At 39.7% G+C, this 24048-nt stretch overlaps 1 protein-coding gene across 1 annotated transcript in view; it reads left to right on the forward strand.

The window, feature by feature from the left end:
* The window catches only part of LRIG3 (leucine rich repeats and immunoglobulin like domains 3), a 73045-nt gene that overhangs the window by 40893 nt on the left and 8104 nt on the right, over positions 1–24048 (forward strand). Inside the window, exons 4-18 of the mRNA XM_086919109.1 lie at positions 1740–1874; positions 2462–2605; positions 3707–3850; positions 5464–5607; positions 5982–6125; positions 7850–7930; positions 8963–9034; positions 10007–10078; positions 10697–10860; positions 13828–14148; positions 15716–15997; positions 16426–16878; positions 17485–17643; positions 20127–20261; positions 20530–20808. Coding sequence (XP_086775235.1) covers positions 1740–1874; positions 2462–2605; positions 3707–3850; positions 5464–5607; positions 5982–6125; positions 7850–7930; positions 8963–9034; positions 10007–10078; positions 10697–10860; positions 13828–14148; positions 15716–15997; positions 16426–16878; positions 17485–17643; positions 20127–20261; positions 20530–20808 — 2729 coding nt within the window. The remainder of the gene's footprint in view (positions 1–1739; positions 1875–2461; positions 2606–3706; positions 3851–5463; positions 5608–5981; positions 6126–7849; positions 7931–8962; positions 9035–10006; positions 10079–10696; positions 10861–13827; positions 14149–15715; positions 15998–16425; positions 16879–17484; positions 17644–20126; positions 20262–20529; positions 20809–24048) is intronic.

Consider the following 24048-nt stretch of genomic DNA (forward strand, 5'->3'; position numbering starts at 1 on the left):
AACCGAAGATTTTATTTGAGCAGAAAAGGTCTATATCTCGAGACACATTCGCAGAAGACGCCTCCAGAATGCAGGAGCAGCCTATAGAAGATTTGCATCAGGATATCCGCGGCCTACTGGTGACCATGAAAAAACTTTCAGAGCTGTATCTCAGCTCTTGGCACTAAGATGGATGCATTATCCTACAGAATCGCCCGCGCTGTGCCTCCCGCTTTATTCAGGTATTTACACGCTCCCCCCAGCTCACCCGCCCGGCTTCACCAATGTTCCCTCGTCCCTCATTCCACTCCTTTATTCCCCCACTACAGATGTTGCCCATCCGACTGGAAGCACCTTAATTACTGATCTTCCGATCTACATTGTTTTTCCAGGTAACTCTGCCGCCTAAGCGCTTCATCTGGCCACTTCTCTTTCGCACTGCTCCGGTATGTCACCCCACCCGGTCCGACAACTTGGCCATGGTTTGAGCGCTTACTTCCAGATGCCGCCACACTGATACTATGCCTTACGCGAGTGAATCAGCCCCAGGATTTCGACATCCCTCCTCCTGCACTTTGACCGTACTAACCCACGGCTTTTGTACTTCCCATTCCTGGCCCCCACCTTGAAACTGTTCGTTGTCACCCTTTGTCTGACTTAATTGCACATCGCGAGTTCGGGTCCTTTGCCTCTCGCTATTCCGCCTCGGTATGTTCTTCTAGACTCACCTACCTGCCGGCTTCCTAGCCCATTACCATGACGTGATTGCAGACGTTGAGGCTACTCTCTTCATTCTGTTCTTCCCGCTTACTGCACAGCCACCGTGAGCTTCTTCGCCACTCTGTGTTTCACCCCTTCCCCCCACCTGGCCGCCCTTGCTCCCCTACCAATTGCCTACTCACCCAGATGCCCCAGAATTGACACACAACCTTATGTCCAGGCTCTTACTTCACCACCCTGGTAGTGTTCATGCCCCCTGCTCTCCCTCAACCCCTCACCCCCTCACCCTCAACCCCTCACCCTCAACCCCTCACCCTCAACCCCTCACCCTCAACCCCTCACCCTCAACCCCTCACCCTCAACCCCTCACCCTCAATCCCTCACCCACACTCACCCTCACTCACCCTCACTCACCCTCACTCACCCTCACCCTCAACCCCTCACTCACCCTCACCCTCACTCACCCTCAACCCCTCACCCTCACTCACCCTCAACCCCTCAGCCTCACCCTCAACCCCTCAGCCTCACCCTCACTCACCCTCAACCCCTCACCCTCACTCACCCTCACTCACCCTCACTCACCCTCAACCTCATGCTAAAGATTTACAAAAAAACCCATAAACAATTCTAAAAGCACTAACTCTAATGCTGCGAGACCTATTGCATTTCTAATGCTTGTTACTGTTTGTAGTGGGGAGTATATATTGAACTGAGTGACTGACGCAAGCAATGTGTCTGTACAACTGCACTAGTTTCTTACTGTTCTGTCAGCTGGTATTGCTTCTAGCACAGTATACTTAGATACAATAATGCTTTATGGAAACCCAAGTGGATGATCAGGGTTGTTGTCCACATCATAAGCGGTTGGGATGTTGAGTGTAGTTATTTGTGCATGTTTAACACATTGGGCATCATTTAACGAGCGGTTCAACTGAGGCTATGTGAACACTGTGGAAAGGAGTTTGAATAACATGTTATTTAAGTAATTAGCGCTGCATGGTGAAACAGCAGTCTTTTTGATTGGAATTTTCTTCCCACAGGAGCAGTAATGCGATTAAGGAGATTTTGTCTGAACAGCTGAAGCCATTTTCTGCCTTGGAAACTTTGGACCTTAGTGGCAATAACATTACAGAGCTAAAAACGGTCTCATTTCCTCCTCTGCAGCTCAAGTACCTGTAAGTTGAATATTTGGTCTTATTCAAGCATAAGCATGCATATTCCATATGGTACGCAAAAGCTTTGTCTTTCCTGTTGGCCCACTAAGGCCTGTCGTACAGAGCTCTCAAATTGTGGTGCCCTGGAAAATTCCACAAAGTACACATCTGTTTAAATAATCCATCATTTTAAATCGGATCCACTGCAATTATCATAGGCAAGCCATACGCGATCCTCATAAAGTGAATTTAATGGGTAATTCAAATGAATGAAAACCAAAATGAGAACAATCACTATCGTGCAAATGTATTTTGAAAGGGCATAATTATCACAAGTCCTGCGTCATAAGTTCGAAAATACATCGGTGCTACCTGGTCTTGAAATATTGCAATGAGAAGCCTTAATAGAAAAGGTGTAAGAAAAGAACGGGACTTAAGTCTTAGATTTCATTCACCTTGCCCGTTCACTTAAAAGTAATAAGACGACCTAACAAATCAGATGTACATCCCATTGTCAACCACAATGTTTACTAACTTTCCTGAACTTGTCGTATGATACATATACTAATTGCACTGTGTTGTGGTGAACAATTTTTGTTTTTTAACAGGTACATAAATAGCAATCGAATAACATCCATGGAGGCTGGTTCCTTTGACAACTTGTCCAGTACTCTGCAGGTCCTGAAGCTGAACAGGAATAGGATTTCATCCATCCCTCCAAAGATGTTTAAACTCTCCCACCTGCAGCACCTGTAAGTGCATTTAGCATCAGGTTTCTTGTAGATCTTTTGACTGAAACAAAGACATTTTATTTCCCAGCTTTCCATTCTGCTTGTATGTGGAGCAGTATGAACCAGGTTACTCTCTTTCTCTCTCTCGATCTATTTTATAGGACCTCTGTTATATAATCTGTCTGTCACATTTATCGATCTCGATCTATTCACTTGATTGGCTGCCGTTTCATGATAAAGTTGAGGCATTTTGGGGCCTTGGTTTTGACAGCACACTTATCACACAGACCTATTGCTAATAATATACATAGTGGTCTTTCGGTCTGCCCCTTTGAACCATTAGCATTGTTGAACCAGCTATTGGCTTGTGACTTTGTCAATCATATCTTGATTCCCCACTGTTTCGGTTTATCCTGTCACCTCCACTCAAGTGCCTGGCACTTCTCTGCATGACGGTCTCCTTTAAAAGTACAGCTCTGTGTTTCTGCTCCTGCAGATTTCTACTGTGTGTCTCTCTGTAACATGCTAATTTCTATTGGCATGGCACATTAAGGCCCGACCTAATTTTCTGTGCCAGTACTTGTTAACAAAGTGTTGCACTCTAGGTGTTTGCTTCCTACCTTGTTGGCCCATTTTTGATAAAGATATTTTAACAATAACATAACTATGCTTTTTAGATTATTTATATCCTATTGATGGCAACTTATTTTCTAAACAAGTGCTCTTTACTAAAATCCCAGATTCGGAAAATGAAACCTTGTTTCAGTTGGGAAACTATTTTATTGGCGGCGTGCATTACCGCAGACTGATTGATGGCCGCATATCTGCATAGCAGCATGCTGGCTGGTATTCAGGTCACTCATTAATGGATGTTTTTGTTGTGTTTGAGGGAGGAGGGCCACCCGATGCTTTTCCACTGTGTTTTTGGCCTCCCAGGGCTGTCCTTCGACCTTTTGTCAGCAGACTTCAACTTGTTTAAACCCTTTGCTTTGCTACACATTTGTTTCTGGTTTTTGCATGTCAGTGCAGATGGCAGGGTGTTTTTTTTGTTTTCTTGTTCTTGCTCGCATAAAACGTTTCTGTAAACATACTCCTAACCTAATTTAAAAAAATTTCACCCAGGGAGCTGAATCGGAACAAGTTGAAAAAAATAGACGGACTCACCTTTCAAGGACTCTGTGCTTTAAAATCTCTGAAGATGCAGCGGAATGGGATAGCAAAACTCATGGATGGAGCCTTTTGGGGGCTGAGCAACATGGAAATTCTGTAAGTTGAACATCGTGTGTTAAATAGTTGCTTCCTCATTTAACTCTTTCCGCTTCCACAGCTTAATTTGCTTTGCTTATTTCGTCTCAAGAAATTGTTCGAAGTCATCCTTATTGGTATGTTTCTAAATTGATCATGTCCTGCACAATCTTTCTGTCCTGTGTGCACACTGCATCATGTCCAATAAACACTGTGATGGTTTACCAAACTCCACAAAAGCTCCTTCATTCCCCCCAAAGTGATGTGCGGCACTGCTGTGCCTTATTAATATTGGAGATTGGACAAAATTAACTTGTTTTCTTAAAATGTATGTGATAAAAAGGATAGATTTTATCCATATGATAATTTTAGTTGATGTTGAATAGGAGGATTTCACAAACTTTGCAGCGGAATGCTTAGAAATTGAAGCAGAATCCCTACCCATGTTAGCTTTGTGCGTTTCGCAGATGTGTTTCTGCATTTTTCTGACTGAATTTTATACACATACATGTGTGTATATGGGGGTGCCCATCACAGGTCTAAAAGGGCAGCATCTTTTGCATATTTTCTTTTAAGCCCTATAAAACACATTTACTCACACTCAATAAAAATGAAGCTCAATTACACAGTAAGTGGTTTACCTGAAACTCTGGCATTGATCCACTGATCCATGACCTACTTTGGACGCCCCTGGATGTATATTGCTGGTATGACTGCATAATGTAAAAATAATTATGATTCCATACAGAATGGACATGTCTGCTAAGTGTATGAATTTGGTGTTTCTCTTCATCTCTATCAATCTTGTCAATTCATAAAAGGCGGCAGAAGGGCAAGATTTGCTCTCCTGAAGCTAGCACACGTCTTCATGAGTTGCAGGTTCATCTTGAGCCACAAACAAAGTGGCTTAGTAGAGCTGCAATTACAACTTCTTAACGTAGAAGGAAAGGCAGGTCTGAGAGAGAGGCTGCCTTGTGGGGTCTTAAATTCCATGCATTTTTACCCTCAAGACACTGTTTAACTCTAGCATGTGTCGCATGTCGGTGCACATCATTTATCGTGTATAAGTTCAGTTAATTCTCGTTATCAGATGTCAGTCTCTCAATCAGTATGGCCAGAAGAGCTAGCCATAGCTAATACATTGTTATTTCTCTGAAGAGTACATTGTGAAGAGTGAAAATAGAGTTTTTTTTCATTGGCATACTGTGTGATATAATCCTTGGGAAGGGTGCACTAACGGAGTGACAATTGGTGTGTTTGTTACACTCTGTGTTAACTAAAATGTGGCTGTATTTGCTAAATGGAACAATGTGGAAGTTGTGTAATGAGATTTACTTCCTCTTTCCTCGTTACGGTCTTTTCTCTGTCCTCTGCTAGGCCCTCCTTTGATGGTCGGCAGCATTTAGGCAGAACTATTTCAACTAATAGATCATTCAGTGGATTGATTGGCAGAAAGAAGAGATCTTTCATCCCAGTCCTACACACAATGACAGTTGAACCCAATCATATGTAGTATACAACCGCTAGCAGTACTGATGCTCTCAGCTGTTTGCTGTCCGGCATTGTGTACAATGCACAGTTAGTGTATTCGAGTAGTATGTGATCCTGTGTTTTCTTTTCATCCTCACCTGCAGGCAGCTGGACTACAACAACCTGACGGAGGTTACCAAGGGCTGGCTTTATGGGCTGCTTATGCTGCAGCAGCTCCATCTCAGCCAAAACGCCATCAGCAAGATCAGCCCGGACGCCTGGGAGTTTTGCCAGAAACTCAGTGATCTGTAAGTTGCCTTTATTCTGCCCCTCCTCTGTTAACATGGGTCTTGCCAAAACATGATTTTCATACTGGTGGATCTGTTAATGCTTTACCCAAAAGTTTCCAGGGTGACAACTTGGCAGCACCAGTGTAAATTTCAAGATAGGGCACGTTGAGCTGTGAAAATCCACCATTGCTGTTTTAATTTAGAGCAGTGTCTTCAATAAAAATCTTAGGTACACCCGAGTCCATCAGATCAAATGCAACATATCGTGTTTTATGCATAAGTAATATTTGTATTTCAAGTTGTGTTTGCTGTCAGTGTAAGGAATGGAATTTACACTGCTGCTTTTAACTCTAAGTGAAACGCATATTTTTCCTTTATTTTACAATTTGTAGGGATTTAACCTTTAACCAGTTAACAAGGTTGGACGAGTCAAGCTTCGTGGGCCTCAGTTTACTGAGCGAACTATATATAGGGAATAACAAAGTGAGCTACATTGCCGATTGTGCCTTTCGAGGACTCTCCAGCTTGAACACGCTGTAAGTTAATATTTTAGTTTGACTGTTTCATGTATAATGGATTCTGCGCACCTTCTTTTGTTGTACTGTCTTTTAGGGCATATATTCTCTCTCTCTCTCTCTCTCTCTCTCTCTCTCTCTATCTATCTATCTCTCTCTATCTCTCTCTATCTCTCTCTCTATCTCTCCATCTCTCCATCCTCCCCACCCCCCTTCCACCCGCACACACACACCAATACACCCATGACCGTAAGGTATATACAACACCTATCTCTTCACCTGTTTTTGGCGCACAAACAACTGAGACAACCCCCTGACCATAAGGGAGTTAAGACAACGTTTTCATGATCTATGACTTCAACAGACCCCGTCAGTCAAGGGTTAATTTGCAAAGGAATGAGTGCTGGTGCCCAAAACTCTGCTCAGATGCCTGCGGCTGGCGCTATCAAATATTGGCGCACTAAATACCAAAGGCTGCATAGTCTTAGACCCATATCATGTCTCCTAAATCCACTGGCAGTCCCTCTTTGCCTATATATGCCACTCATGCTTATCTCTCCTTTCTCCCCTTGAGACGATTTTTCGTCTTTCTCTACCTCGATCTGTCTTCTTTGTTTATTTTTCCCACTGATACTCTCAGTAAATGTGAGGCAAAAAAATAATTGACGGTCCCTAAAAATAACCATCAGCTCAAATTAAGCACTGCCTTCGGTACTGTAAAAATACACGTCCTGGAGACCGTCTGCAACTATGGACACAAACTGCAACACATGAAAAACTTCATTTCGAGAAATATATGTCTCTTTGTGTTTTATTTAATGGAATGTTCAGTACCTTTCTTAATTAGTAAATTGCTCCTATTCTCTAAGAGTTTGCACTATGGTAGAAGTTTAAAAGCCATTTTTATTTTTTATAAATCGTATGGTTTTGTTGTGCATTTTTATGTTTGCCTTTCACAGAATTTTCACCTTTAATTTTTTCCATATATACAGCCTGTGTTGTGAAACAGTTATCACATGCTATACAATGTTTTCCTTAGATTGCTCTGTTTTGGGTGTTAGGGGGTTTGTTTAGAACCTTGATGAGTCTGCTTAAAGGCCAAAAAAAAACGCATTTCCATTTCTGGGTAACATTCTAAAATAGAAAGCACAAGTCTACTTTGTCCTCCAAGAACAAAAAAGCTTCAAGCCACATTGTTCTTCACATCAGTGAGATCTTTCATGGGTGTAAAATCAAAGCAAAGCTATTGATGCACAGCAAGCTTCATTGAAAGGCAGGTGTATTGAAGTTGCCTGTTGATTATCTGTGCCTCGGGCCAGTGGCCTTTAAATCTGGTCACCACTTCTTTAGCCCACTGACAGATTGAAACACAAGACCTTCATTTGTATGTCTACTTCCCGTGCATAATTACTATCTGCATTATGGCTCCTGATTGAGGCATGAGTGGTATGCCAGTGACAGCCCAAATAGTTGTCAATGTCATCAACTTTTATGAGCTCCTCGGGTTCGATAAAGGAGTACCTACCTTTGCAAAATAACTGATTGGCTACATGAAACTTTATAGGAAATAGTCTTCAAGATTTAAGCGCATCTTTGCATTTAACAGATAGGAACATATATGTTTGAATTGTGGTTTTCAGTTCGCCTTCCACTAAAAATAATAACATTAGTTTGATTTAGTGTTGTATTTCTTAGTTTTTTCAGTTTGCTTCATTTGCAGTGCTAACCATTTTCTTAACAAATAGGGACCTCAAAAGCAATGAAATTTCATGGACTATCGAAGATATGAATGGGGCTTTTTGTGGGCTTGAACGACTGAAGCGGCTGTAAGTACATGCATATATTATGTTTTAGTACGTTCCTACTTAATTGCTTGTGTACAGGATAAATAATAATTGTCATGACCAGCTGACATTTCCAATTGCTAAATTTCGATTTTTTTGCTTTTTTTAGATAATGGAGACTTTGAGTAGTGTTTAATAGTGTTTGTAGGACTACCTGTCTTTGCTTTTACATGTGTTAAATATTTCAATGGTCAAAATTATGTGAACTCTTTAAAATATATGCAGTTCATAAAAATGTATTCTGATTGGATTTTCAGCCTCCTGCCCCCAATCCATCAGTGTCATTCTGACCCTAAATGCAGCAGTAAATTGATTGACAGTTTATGAGGGCCACACAAGTTTTAAAGGGGTCACACTTTTTTAAAATAAATGGTTAACGTCTATCAATTTATGTTTTAGATTAGCAATAGGTGTTCAGCCCATGGTTGAGATCTACTAAATGTATGGTCAGTTTTGAAATTATGGAGCCTAGATTCACTGCCCTACTTTCAGTCACCAAATTTACGTTTTCAGTTTTTAACTTGATTGGCATTACTGTCTATATAAAGCACCAGCACTAATTATTTGACATATTTGTGTATTTTCTGGAAAGAAGTAGGAAGGATGCAGTACTGGCAAAGGCAATATCATTTTGAGAACTTATAATCTAACTTTTAATTGAACCCTTTGATTCTTTACATGATTATAGTAATCGATGGTCCAAAGGAGATGTGCAATGGTACAAAATGTTGTTGCTAAAGTAACCGAACATACAAGGGAAGCCTTTTTAAACACAGGGTATAGTTTGTTTCTGTTAGAAATATAGCCTTTTAACTAATTGATATTCGTGAAATGTAATTTTTAAAAAGTCTATATTTACGTTTATATTGATTTACCTCGTTGTGGATTCCATTAGAAATATGGTTTGAAGATAAAGTGCATATGCTTGGCTAACTTTTTTTAAAGGTATTTTACTAGTGACATTAAAAAAACATAGTGTAAGTGCTTATATTATGTGTTTTTTTATATTCTTAGATTACTTCAAGGAAACAGAATCCGCTCTATCACAAAGAAGGCATTTTCGGGGTTGGATGCTTTGGAGCACCTGTAAGTAAATGACTGTGATTGAGCTATTTAGAAAGGGAGAGGCACCTTGATGTTTTTGTGTTTGATGTGTTATAAATGAATGTTCTTGCTAAAATATGGTTCCGGTGTAAAAGTCATTTAGCCTTTTTCTTACTACTACTAACCGTGCAAAAACTAGCTCAGCAAAATAGCCTGCTCGTTCACAATAAGAAAAGCAACGTTGCCCAACAGTCTGAAGTGAGGGCTTAATAGAAATTCGACTGCTTAGTCTCTGGCAACAGAACTGTTACAACATTTAAACTACTTGCTGAAATTCCAATCTTTGGTAAATCGTGTCATCAGCTTTCAAAATCATTAATATAAATAATCCTCATAGTTTTCAATTGCTCTTTCATTAAATGTGAGCAAGCATTAAGTTAAGACTGTATTGCTATCACAGACATGTCCAGTGAGAACTAGTGACGAGCTAAAGTAACAGATTTTACCGTCCCAAACCATAATGGTATCTAGCATAACATGGCAGTAATAAGCAGTGGGCAATATTGCGCATAAAAACCATCAACAACAAATACAGCAGGCAGGCTAATCGAGGGCCAGAGGGAAAATTATTGGGATTGGATTTAGCTGATATACATTCCCGAGGGGCACTATTTACTGAAGAGTAAACGACTTTCTAAACTCCTTAATCTCTATTCAAGGCTTGAGGGCACAAACAATGAAACCAACAAAGATGGGCAACAACGCCCCTTAGCGAATCCCGTTTAGAGTAAACTTTTGGCTGACTATGACAACTGCAAAAAGAGAAAGTAATCAGTGGGGTTCATTAAAATTGAGTTACTCTTGGTGTCTCCAAAAATCTTAAATATCTTTCCCTCCTTTAGAGTTATACGTGGATTGCCGAAGAAGCAAAGCCTGTTATGCCCTTGCCTTGTAATGGGTGATTCATCATCAGATGAGGGCTCTTTCTGACTAAAACTCTTGTTCCTTTCTCAGGGATCTGAATAACAATGCAATCATGTCCGTGCAAGGAAATGCGTTTTCACAGTTGAAGAAACTTCAAGAATTGTAAGTTTTGGGGATTTTTTTCTTGTTCTAAACTGTTTAATTGAAATAGAGATGAATATGGCATTTTCTGACCTTATTAGTCTTAAATTAATGCAAATGTCACATTTGATTTTTCTTTTAAATTGAGTTGGGTGTGCACGCATCAGTTAGCTTAAATTAGATGTGTTTGTAGGATGTGTAGTGCAGCCTTTGGCATTTATACAATGACTAGCTGGAAAAGTACATTAAGAGAATATCCAGAAATGCAAGTTCCATTGTACCAATGCCTGTTGTCACTAGCTGTATTTGGTCTCAAGTCACCTAGATGTTTAATGTCCACTTCTAAAACGGTTGATCCTCATTCATTGGTGATCCCTTCATTTTGCAGGACTATGAATGCTGAAATATAAAAAAACGAATTTGCATCAGAAATAGCTCTGTAGTAATTACAATGTTAACTTATTTAAAAGTTCAAGAAAGCTTTCCTAGAATTATTATTCTATGAGGACAGTTCATTTTGTGGGGAAAAGCAGAGGAGGGCTGCACAAGAGTTTGCACGAGTTATAGGCACTTGTTGCATTGTGCTGTATGTTAATATGCTGTTCACAGTACACAGTTTAAATCTCTTCTTTTTGCCAGGCACTTGAATACGTCTAGCCTGTTATGTGATTGCCAGCTGAAATGGCTACCGCAATGGGTGACAGAGAACAACTTTCAGACATTTGTGAACACCAGCTGTGCCCACCCCCAGTTGTTAAAAGGGAGAAGTATCTTTGCTGTTAGCCCAGATGATTTTGTATGTGGTAAGTACTGCACCCTTCCTTCCATACTAGGTATAATTGCATGCTGAAAACATTCTGTGCACTGTTGTTTCAATTAAATTATGTACATTTTAAACCTAATTCTGTTACCAGTTTGAAACATTTACTCAAAATTAATGCCAACATTTGCGAGTTTCCTAATAATAGTGTAACTTGAACGGATTGAAGTAGTCCAGATATGAACTCTTGGTAACAGTTCTTACTTTAAAAGTGTATTCGTTTAACTTGACAATTTTTAAAACCAATGCACCCCATGGCTTTCTATATAGAAAACAAATACTTTCCATAGAAATCAAATTGTTCAGATTTTGACGTTGGGCCGTAGTACATCATTTTAACCCCACATTGCAATTGCACACTTTTCTTAAGAAGAATGTTTTGACCTGTTTTGGGGTAACCATACAAGCTCAGGAGTGTTAAAATGAATACCACCATGTAGCTAACCTTTTTAGTGGCTTTTATCTTCAGAAGATTTCGTTTGTGGGTTTGTACTAGCTAGAGTTTTGGTGTAATTAAGCCCTTTGATGTCTGATTTTAATCTCTATGGGTAGTTAAGTCGACACACTTGTTAAGTCACTTTTTCAGTTGCCTAAACAAACTTGGCTAATTTGAAGACCTGCATTTTTAGGTACATTATTAGAAAGCATCTGATAAACTGTAGTCCAGAGATTGGTGAATGCAGCCAGATTTTCCTAATTTTTATATAATGCTACACATTTCGGAATTTAATGCAGAGATAAATATAAATAAATCCTCATATCTAGTTTTTGCACTATACTAAACTACTCCTTTTACTACAGTAACTAGAAAGCATTTTGCATTTTGCATTTTGCTTATAAGACAGTGCTTAAGATGCCATAGAATAAAACACACAGGCTTGATGTCATTGAAAATGGAGTGGGTGTGAAAGACTCCAGTCGCATCCACAGGCTTAATTGAAATATCCAGATGGCATGCCAGACATGCACAATAAAAATAATTGTAACTAATTATGTTGTACCTTTTTAAAAGTTGTTTGAGTGCGTGTGTAAAAGAGAGAGTGAGTAAATGAGAGAGCAGGTAGGGGAGAGAACTCTTGAAGAACATAAAAAATAAATTGAATGATGTAGACTGTGCCCTACCTTATGAGTACTGCTCGAAGTCCTTATTTCATTGAGCTTGTTGGAAACAGTATTAACATTTGACTTAATAGGACAGACTCGATAAATGTTGCAATTGTCCAAGAGCCAGAGTTTGGAAGATTTCTAAATACTTCTGTGAGACCAAGTTTTAAAGAGCTCCGTGTTTTCAGAGACTCGTTGTATACATCATTCCCAGTACTGTTTCACTCTTTCGAGTGAGCTGAACATTCGTAGAACTGAGGTACAGATACAACTGTGAAAAATACCTAACCATATAAGCTATTGGCTACGCAGCTCAGTGACCTTTTTAAAACGTTTGTATGGTGACTGAGAATTGCAGTGGACTGGCTTAACTAAGAAAATCATCCTACTGCACCGCCAGACTACAAAGAAAATCACCAATATCTTTGTAACTGTATCAGACTTCTGACCTGAGACCGCTCAACAAATGTTGAATTGATCTGTTATAACATCTGGTAATTTCTGAAGTAAAGAGACTTCAAAAAATAATAGGATAGTCACACTTAACTTAGTAACTGGTGCCATGAGAACAACAGAAGCATTTTTCTGTAGTGAGTTAAAACGAATTGGGAATTCTTCAGAGCGCCACTATTCGCCCTAAATCTTCATTGTTGTGGAAATAACCTGTAAGTGTAGTTCATGTGAAGAAAAATCAGGACTTGTTGATTGGTTTGTTTCCTTTAAGGTGGTGGGTGCCCTCAGTGGTTGCTTCATGCATTATTATTAGTTAATGGTGCACCATCTGTTTAATACAAAATAATTAAAAACCTAGTAGCCAATTCACCGAGCTCTTTTGAATTTAGTCGGAAATCTACCAATATAGGCCGTCCGGTGTTTGGAGCATCTTTCTTATTATTTTATTTTTAACGAAACTCATAAAACTCTATAGCATGCTTCTGTATGTTCACTAGATTTGTAGATTTCCTACACTGGCCTCCGCCTCCTTTTATTTAGTGGATTGTCCACTGTGAAGACAGGCTGCTAAACTAAGCATGGGGGAAATGCATTTCACACATTTGTTGTTTTTCTTTTTCGGAGGAGAAATATAGTTCCCAATGGAGAAGCCCTCTTACACATAGGCAAGACATCTAGTGGTCTCCCTGGACCAATCCCACCTTAGGAAGAATTATTGCGGTGTTTTGGGTGGCTACTCTACAAGTATTTATTAGGCATTTAAAATGTTTGTGAATACTAGGTCCAACAAGATTTCCCAATTTCCACCACAGTCTTATTTACAGTGGTGGAAATTATCCTCCCTGTCCAACAGCTGTCCATTGTAAGTACTTATAAAATTTCTACAGTTCACTTTAGGATTTTAGAAAGTAGGAGCTGGAATTAAAATTATGCCTTTTTTTTGCACATCCAATTTACTAAGTGTGATTAAAAAATGGTGGTAATTTGCCCATAGACGTTTTGTTAATAGAGCATTAGAAGTACTGGTTTGGAGATATTTAAGGAAGATTTTTCTTCAGGTTCATTCGGTGGTTCTTCTCTTCTTTCAGTTTTGACAATACATTTGGTCCTATTGTATAAAAGATGCTAGAGAAATCCAGACAAATTGATAGCCTATCATTGATAATGCTTTTGAGCTTATCGCTAATAGCACCACTTTTTGGTGGTCTATTGCCTGGATAGCAGAGAAAGCCTCATACATGTTTATTCCCATTCCAGCTAGCCACACCTTACATTCATTCAGCACTGCATCCTCTAAAACGTTACAGACCTGGCAGAGTTTGTTCTCCACCTGCTTGTTTGTGCTGGACTGAATTACCTTTCACCAACAAATGGCTATTTTCATCTTTTTCAGATGATTTCCCTAAACCTCAGATCACTGTCCAACCGGAAACCCAATCAGCAATCAGAGGGTCCAATGTAAGTTTCATCTGCTCAGCAGCCAGTAGCAGCGACTCCCCGATGACATTTGCATGGAAGAAGGACAACGAGCTACTGCAGGATGCAGAAATGGAGAACTATGCCCACCTTCGCGCACAAGGTGGAGAAGTGATGGAATACACCACCATACTGCGTCTGCGCAATGTTGAGTTCAGCAGCGAAGGAAGATACCAGTGTGTCATTTCAAATCACTTTGGCTCGTCATACTCAATCAAATCCAAGCTCACAGTAAACAGTATGTATTATAGAAGAAAACAAATGTTTTTGATTTTAATGTCTTTCTTTGTTTAGATAGCACAGACATGTTCCTTTCGTTTCTTTAATGCAGAGTGAAGATTGTAGACTTATCTTATGTTATTCTGTTGCTTGCTTTCACTTAACACAGAGTAATACTGTCTTCATTCCAATGGCCATATGTATGAAGCTCAAATGGGTTCAATTTCGGCGTTTGCGAACTCATTTTCACTAAATGATATGTCTGAAAGAATTTGGGTGCAAAATAAGGAATCACAAAATTTGTGATTCCTTATTTTGCGATTGCATTTAAGGAATCACAAATTTTGCGATTCCTTAAATGCAATGTATGAAGCAAAAAAAATTTGCAAATTGACCTTAAGGAATCGCAAATTACCACCAACATCTAGTTGGTGGTAAGTTGCGAATTCCTTGAAAAATTTTTTTTTTTGCATTTTTCAAAGTGCACTGTGAAGCACATACACGCCCTTAGGGCATGTATGTGCACCACATGTGCACCCATGCTAATTTCAGGGGTGCAACAGGGTGTCCTTTGGACACCCCTGCACCCTTGAAATTATTCTCAATTTGCGATTCTCAAATTGCGAATCACAAATTGAGAATAACTTCCCATTCATTCTTATGGGCCACCTGGCCCATAAAAATGAATAGGAAAGTATTCCATAATTGCGATTTGCAATTTGCTAATCGCAATTATGGAATTTTAAGAAATCGCAAAAAAAATGCGATTTTGTACATACATACCAATTTGCGAATCTCAAATAGCGATTTCTTAAAAATCGCAATTTGAGATTCGCAAATGGGTATCTTCATACATATGGCCCCTAATCTCCGTACGCAAAGTATTTCTTCAAAACTAAGCATATTGCCATTGTTGCATCTGCTTTCGTAGACCCAGGTGGAAAGGTCTTTCAATTGAAAGCAACAATGCAACCCAACCATAAAATAATAATACGCCTGAATAGCTTGGTCTTAGTTTAAGACACACTTTGAAGTCTACATGTACCTATTTGCTAAGCTTTATGTAGCATTCCTGGTGGAAGATCATTTTGAGTGTGTCGAGTGTCCTCTTGACAAGCACTGTGTGTCACATAACACTTTACCACCATCTTGTTCGAGAGCACACATCTGACTGTAGAAGAATATGCAGTGTAAGTGACACTGACTTGATAATCAGATTCAAAGACGAGCTATTTAGGCCCACCTAAGAATAAATGCTTGCTATGTATGTGGCAGAAAAAATAACAGATTTTGGTTATCATTTTTATTAAAAGGATTTTTTCCTGCTAGTATTTGCTTGCGGGCTGATTCTGGGGTGAAGTCTCTTGACAACAGACTGCAAGCAGATAAAGACTGGTACTTAAATGATCATTGTGGAACAGTTTACTTTTTGTCACATTTTTCAACAGAGAATAGATTAATGGAATGAAAGATGTTGTGGCATAAAACGTTATATAAAGAATTACAAAACAACTGTATGTAGTTGGGCTGCTGCAATACTAATAATTATTATTATTATTATTAATCTATTCTTTTCATTTTTGTAGTGCTTCCATCATTCACAAAGATGCCAATGGATCTGACCATTCGAGCGGGAGCAATGGCTCGACTGGAATGTGCTGCAGTTGGACATCCGCCACCCCAGATAGCCTGGCAGAAAAATGGAGGCACAGACTTCCCTGCTGCTCGTGAGCGGCGCATGCATGTGATGCCGGAAGATGATGTATTCTTCATTGTGGATGTAAAAATAGAGGACATCGGCATCTATAGCTGCACTGCCCAAAATAGTGCCGGAACAATTTCAGCAAATGCAACGCTTACTGTCCTAGGTAAGAAAAGCATGGATAGGGGGATAGTGGGGTATTATTTTGAGAAATAAGTTGTTTGGGTGACATAGAACTAGGTATGAAGGTGATAGTATTATTATGCTAAGCTCAACACTTCTCTTGCCAATTTGAAAGGCTCTCTTAACTAAAAAGAAATAAGTAGGCTGGATGATGCCGGTTATTGATCTTGTGTACTTGGCAAGGGCATATTTCCAATTGTTGTTATTCCTGTTCTTGCCAACTCTGAACACCTGGAATGAATCTCTTTAAGTGACACAAGCCATATGTTAAGAGGTGGCTGATCTAGGGCCTTACATTTGTTCAATGTGTGCACTGATTAATCAGACGCGTAACATTGCGAATAAAAGTAATTTATAGCTTCTTTATAGTAAGCAATGTTAAGAATTCCATTTTGTTTGTTTCTTCCCCAGAAACACCATCCTTTCTGCGACCCCTTGTGGACCGTACTGTGACAAAAGGAGAAACTGCAGTTTTGCAGTGCATTGCGGGTGGGAGCCCTACACCGAAGCTGAACTGGACGAAGGATGACAGCCCATTGGTTGTGACTGAAAGGCACTTCTTTGCAGCTGCCAACCAACTACTTATAATTGTAGACACAGATATTGAGGATGCTGGGAAATATACTTGCGAAATGTCGAATACCCTAGGAACAGAGAGAGGCAACATTCGTGTGAATGTAATACCTAGTCCAACTTGTGACTCTCCTCCCAATGCTTCTCCATCACTGGAAGACGACGGCTGGGCCACAGTTGGCATTGTGATTATAGCAGTGGTTTGCTGTGTGGTGGGCACTTCGCTTGTGTGGGTGGTCATCATATACCACACAAGAAGGAGAAATGAAGACTGCAGCGTCACAAACACAGGTGTGTAAACTAAAACATGGTCTTAACTATACCCGCTAAAAAGATTATAATGACTTGTGTTCATTTTAGGATTGCGTGTAACATTTTGAGTCTGCTCCAGTTACTGTACTAAAAATATTCTTCTCAAAACCAGCCTAGCCCAGAAGACCCCCCACTTTGTTGCTTAGGCTGAAGTTTTTTTTAATGCTACTTCAGCATTTTAAAGGCACAGCAGAGCCCAAGAAATACCGCCAGTGCAAACACAATTTCATTCTGGCCAGTATGTAAATGATTTATTTATGAATGGAGCAACACCATGGTAATACATATGTTTAGCACTGCTACTACTGACCCGCCACATAGCACTTTAAATGTTCAGTTATTTTTCATATGATTTATTATTGTAAAAAAATAGCCAACTTTCCTATTTGGTTTGCTTGCATTGTGGTTCCAGATAATATAATAAATATACACTAAAAATGCTGACTTAAAAATAAAACCATGTTTAACGGACCCTCCTGTTTATAGGATTTCTGATTAGAATTAAGAAACAACCAACTTTGTAAGCCCTGTGCAAACGTTCAAAGACAATTAATAGCATTTCTTTGGGTCTGTGTGTCATTGCAGATGAGACCAATCTTCCTGCAGATATTCCCAGCTACTTGTCTTCTCAAGGGACCTTGGCAGACCGCCAGGATGGGTACAGCTCCTCTGAAAATGAAAGCCATCATCAGTTCATCACTTCAGCCATTGGTGGATATGTCTTACAACCTAGAGACAGTAATGGTAGGTTGATAAGCGATCTGTAGGTTGTAGTTCTTTTATTCTATAAATTAGTTAAAAAAAACAGCTTTTCTGAATGGTTAGAGCTTTTGCTATAGTCAATTTGTGCCTTCAGTTTGAAGCTCTCAGCTGTACACCCGGAGAAGTAGTGGTAGGTGCCTTGAACGGTCGTAGTTAAATCATGTTGTATGTATATATGTAATATGTCCATGCCGATGGGCCAATACGGCCTCTAACCGATGAGCCAGCTTGGTATATGAGGAAGGAAACTGATCTGTTCAACTATAGCTATAGTTGTCAAGTGTTAGAGGTGAAAATCAAGAGATTTCAAATAAACAAACAAGGGTTGAACGTGGGCGCATTTCCCTATTCAAGCGGAGAGCGGATTCACTCAGGTTATTTGTGAAACAAGTTGATCACAGCTAGGGAAAGCTGCTCAGTCGTTGCTGCACTGAAGGTAAGTCATAGTCTGATTAACAGTCATAAAATCAGCGAGGGCTTTAACCAGAACAAAAGGCTTATTACCTTTTAATCCAAATTTGCCTTCACGTCCCGTTGCAAAACCCTGGCAATCTAAATAAGGTGTGTGTTTATGGGAAACTCCATATACTAGGCTGTCTTTAAAGAAGGAAAGCCTGCCATGGATGGATGTCCATGGAACTTAAAGGTACTGCAACAGAAAGGATTGAGGTTGCCTCAATTACTTAGCAAGGGTCTTTAAAAAGCAGGGGGTATATTAGCAAGGAACCTCGTTAAAATTATCGACGTTTTATCGGCAGGAAACTGTCGATAAAACGGCGATAATGGGCTTGCTAATATGCGTTATAGAATTTCTATAGAATCCCAGGTTACATGTCGTGCACATCTAACCTGGGATTCTATAGGAATTCTATAACGCATATTAGCAAGCCCATTATCGCCGTTTTATTGGCAGTTTCCTGCCGATAAAACGGCGATAATTTTAACGAGGTTCCTTGCTAATATGCCCCCCGGTTCCTTTTGGCTATCCCATTGCAAAATGAGCTTTCAGAAGGCACTCTTGTGTGTAGGGCCAATCTACAAAGCATTTTCAATCAGCCGCTGCCACTGCAGGTAAGAGCGGTGGCCGGCTGGGGGGATTTCGAGAGACGACCACAAAGGAAAATTTATTATTTCTCTCCAAGTCCACCCTCAGCCGGTCCGACTGTTCTTACCTGCAGCGGCCGCAGCTGTTTTCTATTCACCTCCTGGACTTGCATCTGGACGTTTTGCCAGTAGTGGGTATGCCTGATTCATAAACACGTAGAGAGAGGCCGAAGTGTGTGAAGTACATTTGCATAAGTTACTTCTCATCTGTTCATTTTTTATACACATATGGGAGGGAAATTCGAAAGGCATTTAGAGTACATAAAGCTGTAAAATGTACCCAACATATCTAAACTGGCAATACAATTGGAATACTCATGATATATTCATATACAGTCAGTACAAATTTAAAAAACTGTGCCCCCATTGCACTTTGACTAATAGGAAAGTGCGCATTTTGGGGCAATTCATAAAGGCATGTAAGAGTAAATGAAAGGCTACTAATGTAATACTACTTTCCTTACTCATAAATACTTTTGTGAATTGGCCCATGTCATTTAGTTTAACCTTTTTAACAATCATAGGAGCTCTCAGGGAAATTCTATTCAAATGTAGTAAGCTTAGGATCACTTGCACCTTAGTGGGTATTCGTGAATACGTCCAAATGCATTTTCCAGACTTTTCAGCATTTCCCCAACTTTTCAGCACGCTTATCCCTGAAAGATCCAAGTTAAGATTGAAGTGCTCAAAGTGTGACAAAGAGCACCAATTGTTATGATTTTTTACAAAGCTGGATGTTGGAAGACAAGAAATATTTAGAAAATATTTTTTTTAAAAAGCAGCCTAAAAATCTCACTTTGTACAGACCATTCATTGTATATGCGAATATCTGTCATTGAATCTTTAAAGGCTGAATGAGCAAATTGCAGTAAGGGTGAACAAGAACAAATGTTGCAGAACACGAGCCATGGAGCATGATTCTGTATTTAGTGACGATTGTTAACAGTACAAAGGAAATTCTGCAACTATTGTCTGTCCTCTCCCGCAGAGGATACCATCAAAGCTCATCTCATATGTTTGTATAACATTTTTTGGAAGATATTCCAAGCTCGTGTGTGAAATTCTAGGTCATGTGCAAATAATGTTTTGCATTTCATATTTTTATTTATTTTACATCATTAGGGGAGATTGAGCCTTCATTTTTGTCTTTATATTGTCATTATTTCTTGTAGGATAGTCACAAAAATATTTCCGCCCAAAGGCTGTGTTCACTAACAGTAGTTTTTTAAATTTTGTGATTTGCTTGTAATAAAATATGAAAGTTCTATTTTAAAATTATACAAGAAAGCACACTTGTGATCAATTTTATAATAATTGAAATTTGTGACACCTGATGATACTAGGTGTTTGTTGTTTTCCAGGTATTTGCCATTTAGACAATGGCAGTGATACAGATTTAGATGCTGTGACGGACCCGCTCATTTGCCATTACCTGGGACCAGCCGGGAACGTGTATGCAAGAGGAAACATGTACAGCACGGAAGCATATCATACTGGTGAGTTGACAAAATTGTTGTGGCCCAAGGCATTTACCCCTAGCAGTAGCATAGGCATGTCTGGAAACATGCAACTGGCATAGCTTTCCAGCGATTTCCCTGTAAAGGTTTGTGAATTTCATTGTAAGGTTAAAGTACCATCTAGCTGGATTGCACATCTCTTGTGCCACACTTTTTAAATTAGTAGTTCCATTGTGTTTCTTGTTGCTCCTCTTGTGAACTGGTTTACACAATCACTTAATTTTGTTTTCTTTCATTTGCATTAAAGGCTACAACCCCGACCAGAGAGCAGTATGCTTTGATACCTATGAATCTGAATATTTAAAGAACCTTGAATGCTGTCCTTATACACTGCCGGTAGAAGATCCCTTTGACCATAATGTTGGCAATGCTGGAATGCAGTCTTCAAGCAGCAAATTGTTGAACTCCGTGTACATACAGCAAGATGGCACCGGGGTCAAAATCGTGAGCCTAAACACAGACCTTCTTGATCTCAACAAAAGCCAGGAACAGCCTGTTGCTGCAGTGTCAGGCAGCACGTTTTTAGGTACGTGTACATTTCCTACCCTCATTTTCTCACAACCATTGAAGGTCCTATGTACGTTTAATCTATAAATTAGAATATTGTTTGACCATGAAATGACCTCTGTGTAAGAAATTTCAATGATTTACTTACTTGTTCTCAATTTCTTGTGCTTTTATCTGTGAATAAGTATATTTTATTTATGGAAATTAAAAAGTAAGTAAAGAAATACTGCTAGGAAAATCTTGGTGAATATTGCAGCCTTTTATAGTCACTGTTCAGTGGACACTTCTGGAAGCAAGGCTAATGCTGTTCGCATCACTGATCATTACATAGTTGAATTGGAGGTATTTAACAAATGTAGAGGAAATATGGACAACACCTGAGGATTTTACGCTATTCCATACTAACTTTCTGTAGACCTATACATCACCCCCTGCAAAAAGGAATAATACAAATGGCTTAAAGAGAGTAAACGATATTATGGTAGGTGTAACTTCTTCACTGACAGATATCCTTTATGCATTCATTGAAAAGTTGTATATAAGAATCTCTGTGAAACACCCACTTCATCCACAGAACATATGGTATTAAGAATTGATTCTAAGTAGACTCCAAGTATAAACTGCTAATCTTCCTGTGAGATGTAAAACAATGATCACTTGTTAAATTCACATGATTTACACAGCCCCTTAGACTCCAATTTAATATTGTAACCATATGAAATTGATTGTAGGGTTTGTCTCCATGAATGTACAATGAGGGGGTAGGGAAGACCTTAAATCCCATAGGCTCTGCCATTAGACATAGGTAGGTTTTTTAAAGAAGAACCTTGTTATTAGTTGCTCTCATTTATGGTAGTCTTAAGCAAAGCACATCTGTAAACAGAACAACAATGCTGCAGGAACACTGAAGCAACACAGGTTCAATAGCTGTACTCCCAAAAATGTAGATATTCGGAAAGCCTTTTCCTGTCTTCCGCCTCTCTCTTACTTGTGCTTATCTTTATGCCAACTTAAGGCTCATGCAATATGTGACTAATATAGAAATGCAGTCAGAAAATCAGGAGAGACCGGACTTATGAGTCTTCACTCTAATGTTCATTTGATGGGGGCTCAGAGCTAGGAATAAATGTGTTATATATTATTATATATTCTTATGACAACCTCTCATTTATAGGGCTCCTCATAAATGCACCCTTCTTCCTGAAGGCTATTGTAGAACACCTATTTCCCTATCCCACATGCAGCCCAATTTATCTCTATAAACTCCTACCCTCTTCAGCTTCTATGTCTGGCCTCCAAATCTCTAAAACTGTGCCATTGCACAGGGCTCTGTTAAGCTTTGTAGCATGGTTCTTGCCAGATAATGCACTTGTAGATGCATACAATTTTGGTATTGGTGTGTAGTGTCTGGCTCTTAGTTTTAAACGAAGGCATGACAATGATTGGGTGGTAGTATTGTATTTTGTAATGCTTAAGTGGTCTTAGTAATACTAGTGACTTCGCATTCCATGGTATGTCAGAGAATTCAGAGTTGTTGTGGGAATGACAGATTCCAAGAGGGACAGTTTATGCTAATCTGACTGGGGTCAGTTCTGTACTTCATTGCTAAGCAATAAACTTCTCTTAAACCCCATTTGTTTTGTCTCAAAACTAGTGACAAAGATGGAATGGTCACAAGAGGAGCCCAGAGGTACCGACCCCATAGAGTTACCCAAGTGGTGAATAAAGGTGCAACTAGCATGGGTAGATAATTAGTTGAACAGTGAAGGAGGGCATATTTCATGTGGAAAAGCAACCGCTTGATATGCTGATGCAGCAGTATGGAGGTGAAGGCTTTTGAACTTTTGGGATATTTGTCCTTGATTTAAATCTGTGAACTGAGGCGATCGCACTTGTACGCGCAGTGACCTCCGCAATTAAGTTGCATGGCATTCAAACAGCGAAGTTCGCTCGCCCACAGGTTATAGAAGCTGCAGTATCGCGCTGTGTTTGGAATTCCCAGGAGGACGCTGACGCTTGGTGCTGCTGTGTGCACGGTGTGCTAAGGGGAACACTGCTGCTGGGTGCATCCTCGCTGTAAGGCGCCGCTGAAGAAAAAAATAAGAAACACTGCCACCAGGTGCATAATTTTGAGCTGATCTGATTTTAGATGTATTCATCCTGCATTTAAACAATCGGGGTTCAGCTTTGAGCATGTTGCAAAGGCGTTGGGTGAGCGTGGAAGACCGTTTTTCCCTGGGGACTCGGTGAGCTGCCTTTGCTTGTAGTCGTACATAGGAGAGCCTGCTGCTGTGTGAGATGATCTGAAAGTTGGAGGACACATTTTAGATAGGGAAGTCTCTAAAGGATTATGTCACAGTATAAGCGGTTAAAAAGTGTGGCACGGCAGCGATAAAGCTATTCATTTCAGTAATAAAGAACAGAATAACTTAGCTGGGTAAGTGTGCTGAGGGTATCCCTGTTCCTGCTTTATGAGATTCTGAAGAAGGGTTGCCCGAGGGATCAGGGACAGTGAGGAGGGACTAGTATAGTTGCAAACAAATATTAAGGGCCAAGGAACTGGAACCAGAGGAGTAGTCCAGTTTCGTAGAAAGAGGACACTGTGGCAGCAATTTTTTCAACCCAATTTTTTTATTTTCTTGAGAACACGTGCTAATGAAAGGGTATAACCTTTTTTCTTGTAGAAAGCATGGTAGAAGGGGACCATTGACAAGGGTGCCAACTATATTTGTGTTAATTTGTTTTTTTATAAGGAAACGTATTCTTAGAATTGTAGCATTGCTTATTCTTGAAGTTTTAATTTCTTGTTCTCCAACATGGCAGTCCATTTGGTAACTGCCCCTCCCATGTTATTGTAGGATACAGGGTCCCCTATATTGGCGTGGGAGTATTGGAAGGAGGCATTTGAAACATATTTAGAGGAAATAGTTGGGGATGTTTTTGTAGAAAGAGAAAGTTGGCTATGTTAAAACACAGTCCTGGGGTTGAGGGAAAAAAGTTCTTAAAACTTTACCTATACGGCAAAATGAAGAGAATTAGATTGGTGATGGATCAGATGCAGAGAAAGGTCCCAAAGATGTTTATACAATGGCCATGAGGGTATTAAAGGGACACTTTTGAAAGAAGTTGAGCATAGTAGTGGAATGACACCAGTTTTTTGTATGTGCTCAGCAACCAGGTGAAACTATTGAGCAATATGTGGCGGTTTTAATGATGGTGTCTGTTTCTTGTAAGTCCATGGGCTTCCAAGAAGAAATAA

This window comes from Lissotriton vulgaris, chromosome 1_1 (assembly GCF_964263255.1).
Source record: "Lissotriton vulgaris chromosome 1_1, aLisVul1.2, whole genome shotgun sequence".
Taxonomy (NCBI): domain Eukaryota; kingdom Metazoa; phylum Chordata; class Amphibia; order Caudata; family Salamandridae; genus Lissotriton; species Lissotriton vulgaris.